The sequence below is a fragment of the Daktulosphaira vitifoliae genome, unplaced genomic scaffold (genome assembly GCF_025091365.1).
Source record: "Daktulosphaira vitifoliae isolate Bord-2020 unplaced genomic scaffold, ASM2509136v1 Scaffold_4, whole genome shotgun sequence".
NCBI classification, from domain to species: domain Eukaryota; kingdom Metazoa; phylum Arthropoda; class Insecta; order Hemiptera; family Phylloxeridae; genus Daktulosphaira; species Daktulosphaira vitifoliae.
This window is the reverse complement of record NW_026099575.1, coordinates 16426545-16437638: the sequence shown is the minus strand read 5'-3', so window position 1 is coordinate 16437638 and position 11094 is coordinate 16426545. Positions and strand designations below refer to the sequence as shown.

At 22.8% G+C, this 11094-nt stretch overlaps 2 protein-coding genes across 3 annotated transcripts; one reads left to right on the top strand and one right to left on the bottom strand.

The window, feature by feature from the left end:
- Nucleotides 1–714: 714 nt before the first annotated feature.
- Nucleotides 715–3880, bottom strand: LOC126905279 (ATP synthase subunit C lysine N-methyltransferase). Of its 2 annotated transcripts, none has more exons than XM_050684822.1 (5): nt 3769–3880; nt 2293–2427; nt 2051–2139; nt 1802–1990; nt 715–1011 (listed from the first exon to the last, which is right to left on the bottom strand). In XM_050684822.1, the coding sequence occupies exons 1-5, from the start codon at nt 3791–3793 to the stop codon at nt 847–849; spliced, it is 603 nt and encodes a 200-aa protein (XP_050540779.1). In that variant the 5' UTR covers nt 3794–3880; the 3' UTR covers nt 715–846. The 2 variants fall into 2 exon arrangements, with proteins under 2 accessions (XP_050540779.1, XP_050540778.1); XM_050684821.1 differs by having other exon boundaries at nt 2051–2223; nt 3769–3871.
- A 267-nt stretch (nt 3881–4147) lies between these two features.
- Nucleotides 4148–11075, top strand: LOC126905277 (beta-ureidopropionase). Its single transcript, XM_050684819.1, has 9 exons — nt 4148–4501; nt 4588–4686; nt 5455–5609; nt 5796–5890; nt 8440–8640; nt 9130–9254; nt 9821–10013; nt 10423–10509; nt 10687–11075. Exons 1-9 carry the CDS (start codon nt 4410–4412, stop codon nt 10744–10746), a joined length of 1107 nt encoding a protein of 368 aa, XP_050540776.1. The 5' UTR covers nt 4148–4409; the 3' UTR covers nt 10747–11075.
- Nucleotides 11076–11094: the final 19 nt, after the last annotated feature.

The following is an 11094-nucleotide window of genomic DNA, read 5'->3' as shown; positions in this document are numbered from 1 at the left end:
ATGTTAAGTAACTTAACATAATATACTGCCTGATAGAAAAATTATAAAATATGTTGGTTTGAGGTAAAAAGTATACTACTTTTATCTGAAAATAAAATAGTATGTGTAGAATCTATGGTTATAACAAGTTTGTAGCTAAGAGATTAGAGAATTTCTACTTGTATAAATTCAAAAAATGTTGAGGTCTACCGTTATTTCTTATTTAGTAAGTTTCTCATTAAATCTTTGTAGCTGTAATTACAAACTGTACTTTATTGAAGTCATTATATTCAACAAACTTACTATGGACTCAAATGATACGAAGCTTTCAGGAATAATTAGGCAAACATTAAAAGAGCATGAAAATTTATACTTATCTCAAAAAAAATTATTCGCTCTGCAAAATGCCAATTCCTTATCTGAGTCAAACCTTGAAGGCATCAAATTTACTAAATTATAGTTCTTAAAATAACGTTCCTGCTAAGGAAAATCAGCCGCCAAAGCAAAAAAACATTATTTTCAAAAAAAAATGGCAGTTTGAAGTAAAAATATCATATCCAGGTTAATGTTTTTAATAAGATACAATTTGTGATATTTTGATGTATTGTTCAGTAAAATAGGTCCAGTGGGAGCTTAGAAAAATTGGTGACGAAAACACATTCACAAATAATAATAAACAAACACATAATAGTAAAATTAATAATTTAAAAAATAATGAATATAAAAACAATATAATACAATGAAAAAAATATATATTATGTAAAATAATACCTTCTTATCAAGGTAATAGCAGAAAATAAATAAAATAACATAGTCACCAAGCACAATTAGGTCATTTTTTTTTTTTTTGATCCTTTATATGTTCTGCTATATATCTTGAGTTTTATTTTTACTAATCTTATAAGCCCATACTTTATCTATACCTGTACCAATAACTTGATATGGTACCAAATTTGGAAGAGGAAATCGACAAGCAATAACTACTGCTCCATCATTTAATTCCATATTAAACTTTTCCTCTAGCTTTAACATCTAAAAATTAATGGGAAAATAATTAATAATAGAAAAATATAATATCTAATAAATAAAAGTTATGGAAATTAATACATAATTTTTCAAATCACTTTTTCATAAAATATATAATTTCATCATTTTGATGGATGGTAAATTAGGAAATTTTTTTTTAAATGAATTCAAGGTACATTCATAAAGTAATTATGAATTTATGTTAATCAAAGACAAACAAATTTTTTGTGTTATACAAACTGAACATTTTATATGTATTAACTTAGAAAAATAATATTAAAATTAAACTAATGATAAAAACTTTATAATAAATAAAATTCATTGTATAATAAAATATTTGCTAATATTTACAAATATTATTTCAATACCCAATAACAATCAATAAAAATTACACAACTTGGTGAATAAAACAAATGTCCGACAGAGAAATTTCAATTTATAGGATAATATAAAAATTAAAATAACAAATTTTGTACCCCACTGTCTTGGAATCAATTCTTATAAAACCTCAAAATTTGATGAATTATTTTTTATGATCCTCTTTAAAAATAATAACATTAATAGAATTTAATTGTTGAGATATAATAATACTATGTATTGAAATCAATAAAAAGAAACAAGAATTTTTTTAAAGATTAAGTATAATTTAAAACGAATTAAGAAAATGATATAATAAATAATTTATAATAATAATGATTATAATAAAAAAAATTATTTTAAATTACGTTTCCAACAAAAAATTTGATCATTAAATCATCAATTAACTATTGTAAATATATAAATAAATAGCACAAACCATTTCATCTACACCAAATATAACAACATTTGGAAATGGTTTTAAGTTATACTTCCATAAATCTGATCGAATGAATTTTGGACGAGGTTTAATGTTAGATAGTAATGAAATCAATCTTGAGTATAATATTAACCAATAATTTAATTCAACTCCTACTGATTCAAAACCTTTTTTGGCAGACTCAATCACCTACATGAAAAATTAATACATTTAGTAACACTTATTTTTGAATAAATAACATTTACATACAATTCTTCCATCACCACTTCCCAGATCAACTAATTTTCCAGAACGCCCTTTAAGGATTCTCAGTACATTTTGAACTTGAACACTAGTTGCTGGAACATATGGTAAACATATTTTTCGTAAAGCAGGAGAAATAAATGGATAACAAATGACACTTAAAACAATAGATACACCACCTAAAAAATGTTTTTCACCTACTTATTACACTCACAATTTTTTACAGAAAATAAACAATTATAACTTACCAGTTACTCCAACTAGAAAAAGCCCTTTATAATTTCTTACATTATTAACTTCTGACTTCACTGGTGTCTGGGTAAATGATAACAATAAATCAGAACTCATAACCTTGCTTCTTTTAAAAATTAACTTTATAAGTACTACACAATAAAAAAATTAATATTAAAGAATAAAACACTATATTAAGTTCAATAACAAAATAAATACTTTTATCTAAATCATCTAACCCTGTACAGAATAATAAACAATAGCAGGTCCTAGTCTTAAACTTTTGAAAAAATTATTCCTAATTTTTTTTTTAATAAAAACTGATATGAATATTTTCGGAATTTAAAATTTGTTATGAGAAACCTTATCTTTTGTGAATTAAAGAGAAGGACCCAGCTGACCAAGGAGTAAACCAGTTATTAGTTTTATAGAACTCAAGTCAAGACAATGGTTAAATTTAAGAAGATAACTAATGAGACATATTATTAATTTAAATATTTTATATATTTCTTTCTTAAAATTTAAAAATAATAAATTATGAAAGTTTACAAGAGAGCACCCATTTGTTTATTTTAAATAAAAAAAAAATAGTATATTAAATATACATAGTATAAAATAAAATTGATACATTTTCAAAGTAAAATTAGAAAAATTTTATACTAAAAGTGAGATGTTATTATTCCTACATAAATAGTATATTCTAGTCCTCAAGTAATAAATGAAATCAATTAATAAATACATTAATAAATGATTAGAATATTAGTAGTTATTTGAGTTCATAGATTCAATACTCAGTTTAAGTTATAGAGATTTGGCAATTAAATTAAGGATATTTTTGTAGATGTTATTTTTTTCTTTTATTAAAAAAATATATTTAACTTTTTAATACAAATTACTCAAAATTCATGCATTGTTTAAAAAAAAATGTTATATGTTTAAATAAATGATAATAATATTTTGAAATTGAGTTCAATGTTATACAATTCTTATAATTAACGTTTATTAAATTAAAACATTATACAAGGTTTTCCTATTGACATTATTAAATATTAACATTTTATAAAAAAAGAATTTCAAAATATATTTTACTATCATTATCAGTTAAAATAAAGGCAAGAAACTACTTTTTTCTTACATAGAATTTATAAAACAATTTTTAAAAGAAAATTATTTTGATAATTGAATTTCATTATTAATAATATTATGTTTAACAATATTCTTCATTCATTAATATTACATATTTTTTATTTTTCGAAAATTAGTTCTGTTTGAAAAAATGTTTGTTCTAATAGTTATAATTATAAATTTATTAGGATTTTTTGCTCCATCAAAAATTTAAATTTCTAATTGAGGTGATTATTAAATGTATAACGTACATTATACATCTATAGTAGTCCCATCGTAATTTACTACATTTACTTTTAACTCATATAGTCAAATTAGTAAATCACGATGTATATATATATATATATATATATTTTTTTTAGTTATACCTTTAAGTATAATAGTTTTATACATTTAATTGAACAAGCTATGCAGCCTAAGGTAAGGAATTTTTCATATTATATTAATTGATGAATACTTTAAAAAATGAAAATACCTCTTTAAAATCCTATAAAGCCACCGTTAAATTTTTTCAAAGTTTTAAATTCATAAAATTTCTTCATCGCCCAATATTTATTTCAATAGTATCGTTAAGTAATGTCCATGAATTTAGCACCCGAAATTAACTGATAAGTAACCATTGATAAGAATTTAGTAACCATATTGATATATAGTTATAGATAGTACTATCTACACTTAATGCTAGTATACATAAATAATAAGGTATAAATTCCTTGTTATCTATTCTTAAATATTATAAGCTACAGACTATATTATAAAAAGTATACCACCATGTTTCAACAATTTGCCCTAAGAAAAGAATGTGAATTTGTCAGAACATCGTAAAATACTCTGTATAGTCTATAATGATAGTACTATTATCACAAATAAGATATTTTATCTTACTGTTTTTAAATATTTTACATCAAAATATTGAAACCGTTGAAAAAATGTAAATTTCTCCTATTATAAATCTCAATTTGACTATTAATTTCGATTTAATCTCAAGCCATCATATATACTGCTTAAAATGTTTGAGAGTATTGAAAAGTGCCTAGAAAATCATATTCCTCGAGAAGAACTAAGTGAAGTGCAACGAATTTTATATGGAAAAAAATTAGAGTATGTTAATTTTTCTGTTTTTATTTTTAATATTTTATTTTTTGTTAATAAAATAAGTATAAAAATTAATCTTTGTGTGATTACAGAGAATTACAACTTCCAGGTCCATGTATTAATAACAAATATAATATTGAAGTTAAAGGTTACAAATTTCATTGCCCCTTTGAAGAATTACGTGAAAAAAGGTACGACTGAAATAAATTAAGTAATTAAAAACTTAAAAATTTGAATTTTGCTCATTTATCAAATGTTGATTGATAAGCCAAAATGTCATAAATGCCTTTATAGTTTCAACATCTAAATCTTATACCTCTTTCACGTTTACTTATATTATAATATATCTCTGTGAATTAATTCATTGTAAACTATACTTAATTAAGGTAATTTTTTTATTTTTAAAAATTTATTTATTAAATTTATAGCATATTAAACAACATTTTGCTTAAAACCTCTAAATAGAGGGAAAATATACAGTGATTCTTTTAACACTAGCCATTTAATTTCTTTTAAAATAAACATTTTTATGAGGGGATTATGTTAGATACATATTATTTATGTGTAATATAATTTTTATGTTTATCCCTTATACCTTTTAAGGGTGTTATTTTATTTTTTAAATGGCAACATACATATTTACCTAATTTATAAAATAGGAAATAATCTAATTTAGAAAATCACTGATCAATAACGACTTTTAGACCAGTATTTCAGAAGTTATTAACAATTTATTATAATGGTTGGTGGTGAAGAGTAGATGTTGCTATTTTTATCACTAATCAATTCCCAGACCTACTCTTTGTCCTGCCTTGGTATAAAGATATAAATAATTTTCAGAAGTTTTATTTGTCTAAGTCATTAATATTATGTAAATATTAGTGAGGATTATTTTTTATAGATTGAAAAATAAAGCTAAACAAATTATAATCAAGGTTCTAATAATAATAATTTTTTAGAATTGTAAAAATTGGTGTTATTCAAAATAAAATAGTTTTACCTACAAATAGTTCAATATTAGAACAAAGGAATGCAATTTTTGAAAAAATCAAACTTATTATTTCTCTGGCTGCTGAAGTTAATGTAAATGTTATTTGTCTTCAAGAAGCATGGAGTAAGATTTAAAAAATAATAAATACTACATAGAGGTATGGTTGAAAGCTTTTACTTTTGTGCCTTCCAAAACCAGAACAAATAATCAGAAAAATTATTTGAATTGTTATGTCAAATAATTTTTTAGATAGAATTCTTAAAAAAATTTTAAAAACATAATAATTCAATTGTTAAATATTTTGTTTAGCAATGCCATTTGCTTTTTGTACCCGAGAAAAGTATCCTTGGTGTGAGTTAGCTGAATCAGCTGAGGATGGTCCTTCAACATTATTTTTAAAAAAAGTAATACCTATTATAGTATATTTAAATTTAAACTAGTAAATCAATAAATTTGAATAAAACCAAATTTTAATTTTTTTGGTACACAAAAAAAGCCAAATATTTGGTATAAATCAGTCCAAAATATTTAACAATAATTTTTACATGTATTTATTAAATTATAATAACTACTAAATATTGACTAGATTTGATCAAGTATACTATATATATTATTGATATTATGAATACATATATGAATATTAATTCTACCATGAAAAAAAAAAGACTATATTCATTATCTATTTGTCACAAACCACTTAATTACTTGCAAAAATAAATATATTGTGAAATCTTTTTGGTTTTTATAGTTATATATATTTCTTAATTTATTAGAGTTACTAATTGTTATTTAGTATTATCCTCCATATTTTATAGTGGTGTCAACTTAATTTTTTAACATATATTTAACTAGTTTATAAAATAAAAAATTATCTAGTTATGAAAATGGCAGGTATATAAGAACTTTTAAATCAGTTTTTCATAAATTATAGACTGTGGTTGGTGTTGGTAAGACTATATTATAACATTTCGAGACCGCACTCTTTCTCCTCCTCACTTACAATAACTTTTGAAGTACTGTTCCAAATGTTGTTATTGACCTGTCATTTTAATATTTATGTTTATCCATATATCTTACCATCGTAAATTATTAACCAATATTTTTAATGTCTCTAGAAATAACAAACATTTTATTTATTTTAAAATTAAAATTTTGATGAAAAGACTATAAATATGTCATCTAACAATATTGAAATAAAAATTCCAAAGTATATATAAACGACCTAAAAAAACATAAAAAAAAATGTTCAGAAAATTGATTTCTTGTAACCTGTGTTAGGTAGTAACTTAACTTGAATTACAAGAAAAAAATAATGAAACTACTTGTATTCATTGCTTAAGAATAGGAACACATTTTCTCATAAGATACAGAGTATTTTCAATTTTTGAAAAGGATATTATTGTTTGATTCAAAAAACTCTACAATATTATATAGTTAAATATTTCTTTTTCTCGCCTTCAGAGATAAAATAATTCAAATTAAATTTTCTTTAGTGGGAATCTCCACATTTCGCTGAATGATATGATAGATTTTAAATAAAAACTAATCATTAATTTGATTTTCATAATACAGGAAGCAACAAATACTGTTTCAATGAGCCATAAATTATTATTATTCATATTTATTCTTGCTATTGTTAGTGAGAGATGTGATAACAAGAATTATCAATAAAAAATTGTTTGTGTGACATGAAGAAATAACTACTGTATGCTAAATAGCAAATTATAAATAGAAATATGGTCTAAAATCGCTAAGATTTAACAAGCAATTACAGAAGAACAAATTATCAAATAAAAAATATTATAAGAACAAAATTGTATGGAATTATTTTTTTCTATCATTAAAGTGAAAATGGGGGTTCTCATTAACAAAAAAACCCAGCAAAGGGGGTTCGCGGCACAGTGGTGACGTGGCATAGTTGGATCAAGTATTAAGATATCTGACAGTGATTAAATTCACTATAAAAAAAAACGCTTCGATGCAAATCTTTAGATAGAGTTTAATTTTAAAAAATTGGTGGATTATTCCAAAAGCAACATGATTTGCTAGTTCGATATTAATATCCTGATTCAGATAAAGTATATCGAATGAAAAAGGGATTATTAAAAATTATTATTTCTCATAAAAAAATTATGTTGATCCATACACTTTTCAATAAGTTATAGCATTATAAAGTTAAAAATAAAATCGATAATTTTCACACAAAAATAGCATTTGGTAGCCAATTTCACCCTGAAGACACAATAAAGTACGAAATTTATTTTTTCCATAATAAAGTGCATTACATTAGCTTTAATTTAAGATATATATATAAAAGTGTCAGACTTTCCAGAACACTTTCAAAATTTAAGTTGAAAAAGTAAATTTTTTCTGAAAAAGTTGTGATTTTGAATCCTCCCTTTAGGCAGGTAAAAAGTCAGATTTATAAAAAAATTATACCAAATGAAAGGTAATGATATCATGCATCTTATAACACATCTTAGTAAAACCAATACCTTCTCAGCTTCGCATCGAAGCTAAAAATAAAGTTTAAGTTTTTTAACCTAGAAGGGACAAAAAAAATTATTTAACTACATATTACTGTTTAGTTTTTTATAACAATTTTTTTTTACGAAAATTTAAAATTTTTAATAGTTTCTAAGAAAATAAGTTCAAGCGTAGGAAATCTGCCAATGCTTAAGTGTTCCTTGAAATCATGTTTCACAGTTTTCCTTGTAGGATACAAAATAGTAAATTATATCAGGGTATTTATTCTTAAACATTTAATTATTGAAATAATAGATCTAGAATGGTAGGCATTTTATTTGGAATATTGATAACTTTCTTTTTTAATCTAAAAATTTTTCTTTAATTTGTTACCTGCTGTTCATTTTTTTTTTTTTTTTTGATAATTCAAATTAATAATAAAGTTTATTAGTTTAATATAAAGAAAACTGTTGAAATATTTTTCTAGCTTTGTAAACAGTATAACATGGTTATAATATCTCCAATTTTGGAACGTGATGAAAAAGATGTTATTTGGAACACTGCTGTAGTAATTGATAATCATGGAAATGTTATTGGAAAACATCGAAAAAATCATATCCCTAGAGTAGGGGATTTTAATGAATCTACTTATTATATGGAAGGAAACACTGGACATCCTGTCTTTCAGGTAATTTTAGACTATATACTGAATCTAAAAAAATATATTTTTTTTAATGGATCATTTAGAATGTTATTTATTATTATTACTCTCTGTTTATCTTTAACTCATTGCTCATTAAAAATGTTTTTGATAAACAAAGCACAAGAGCTTATCATTCATAACAAACAAACTCTTGCAGCATACTTAAGAAATCTATATTAGTCATCATATGACAATCCATCATTTTCTTTAAATTTTTCAAACATTATAAAATTTTACCTGGCGAGATCATAGCTAACAAACTGATTTTCTGAATGTTTTTTACAAGTAAACCCCTGATTTACATTATGCAAATTCTGTTATTAAGTTTCTAATGTATTTTTGGTCATTTTATTAGAATTTTCAAAAAAAAAATATCTGATTTTATTTTTTTCATATTAAACTTTTAACAAAAATTATAAAGGAGATCATTTATTTATCTAATAAAACATTTATATTGTATAAATAATTATACAGACAGAATTTGGGCGAATCGCTATAAACATTTGCTATGGTCGTCATCATCCACTTAATTGGCTAATGTTTGGCCTAAATGGAGCTGAAATTGTGTTCAACCCTTCTGCAACAGTTGATGGACTAAGGTAAAAAAAGTTACATAATATTTTTGAATTATTAATGAGTTATACCTTTCATGCGTTTGGAATATTTAGAGATATATACATGTCTTCAATTTTGTGCTAATGTTTAAAACTCATTGTAGAGTTCATCTTCAAATAATAAATACATGTCAGCACATCACTGAGAACATGAATTTGTCTGTAAATATTTTAAATAAATAATTTTTCATTATTCTGATTAATGACTTGAGAAATTAACAAATATAATTATTGAACAATTCAATCTTATCTTAGAAAATACTGTAATTTTATTTTATTACGTGAAGACCTAAAAATATCCAGTAATATTAATTTTTAAATAATTTTTTTAAAGGGCATAATATTATATTTTGACATTTATTATAAATGTTGCTTCATTCAAGATTTATAAATGTAATTATGTTTTTTATTCATACTAGATTGCAGGGCTAGATTAAAAGAAGAGTGTTTTATTCCCATGACAAGGTGTATTAATAAATGATTCCATACAAAACTAATCTGATATATATTTATTGAATTTACTCAAACAATTTTGTATTTTTTATTCTAAGTGAAACCCTATGGGGCGTTGAAGCAAGAACAGCAGCCGTAGCAAATAGTTATTTTACTTGTGCTATAAATAGAGTAGGAACTGAATATTTCCTATCCGAATTTACAAGTGGTGATGGAAAACCAGCTCATAAAGATTTTGGTCATTTTTATGGTTCCAGTTATATAACTGCTCCAGATGGTTCTAGGACACCTGTAAGAAATATTTAAAATTTCAATACATAAATTTTATAATATATCAGTAAATAACTATTTACTTTATTTAATAATGAAAAAGTAAAAATCTGAAATTGATAAAATGCTTTTATAATACTTCAAATTATCATGTAATTTTTGTATTTTACCCTAAAAAAATTATTTCCTTTGTTTATTTTTAATTTTGTTTAGTTGAGTCTTAGATTTACCATAAGCTATAAAAATTATATAATAAATATGTAGTTTAATGTAATTAAGATCTTTTTACCTAAAAACTTATATATTAATAAAATTACAAATTTTATTTTATATATCAATGGAAATATTAATATATTAATTAATTTATAAAATTAATTAAATTATAACTTGCATCATATTTATGCTATTTTGGATCAAATTTTTTTCACAGGGTCTTTCTCGAATTCATGATGGTCTCCTTATTGCAGAAATGGACTTGAATCTTTGCAGACAAGTGAAAGATCATTGGGGTTTCCAAGTAATTATAAAAATTATTGATCTAATTATTTTAGATGAAATTTAGAAAATTTCTTTTAAACTAAAATATAAGTGAAAAATTAACCTGTGCTCCTTTTATAAAAATAATGCATTTATACATATTCAATAAACATACTTTTAAAGAATTATATTTTTAACAAACATTTTTATTTTACAGATGACTCAAAGATTAGATATGTATGCTGATTCATTAGCAAAATTTGTAAACAAAAAATAAATTATCAAGAATATGATATAATTTCACTTATTTTTGAGCTAATAATGGATTTTAGTTTTATATAAATTTAGTATGGTTATTGTTATTTCTGTATTTACATTATATTTTACAGTTTACATTATAAAATATTAAATAAATATTTACTAGAAACTTTACTTCTTATTTACCAAAATATGATTATATACTAATTAATATTGAAAAATTTTTCTTATTATTAAATGTTGATTTATTTATTACTGAAAAAAATGGTAAACACTATTAATAATATATTTTGAATTGATTATGAGGCATATTTATTGAATTATAAAATAAAAAAACCTTTGAAAGTATTACTTTTTGGTTATTCTG

Bases quoted from the DNA above. Each gene is read 5' to 3' on its own strand.
- LOC126905279 (XM_050684821.1), bottom strand. From the start codon at position 3,793: ATGTATAAAACTATTATACTTAAAG. The intron at 2,428-3,768 runs GTATAACTAAAA...TTTATTGTGTAG, and splicing joins TAAAACTATTATACTTAAAG to TACTTATAAAGTTAATTTTT. The intron at 1,012-1,801 runs GTTTGTGCTATT...ATTAATTTTTAG, and splicing joins TATTTGGTGTAGATGAAATG to ATGTTAAAGCTAGAGGAAAA.
- LOC126905277 (XM_050684819.1), top strand. From the start codon at position 4,410: ATGTTTGAGAGTATTGAAAAGTGCCTAGAAAATCATATTCCTCGAGAA. The intron at 4,502-4,587 runs GTATGTTAATTT...GTGTGATTACAG, and splicing joins TTATATGGAAAAAAATTAGA to AGAATTACAACTTCCAGGTC. The intron at 4,687-5,454 runs GTACGACTGAAA...ATAATTTTTTAG, and splicing joins GAAGAATTACGTGAAAAAAG to AATTGTAAAAATTGGTGTTA.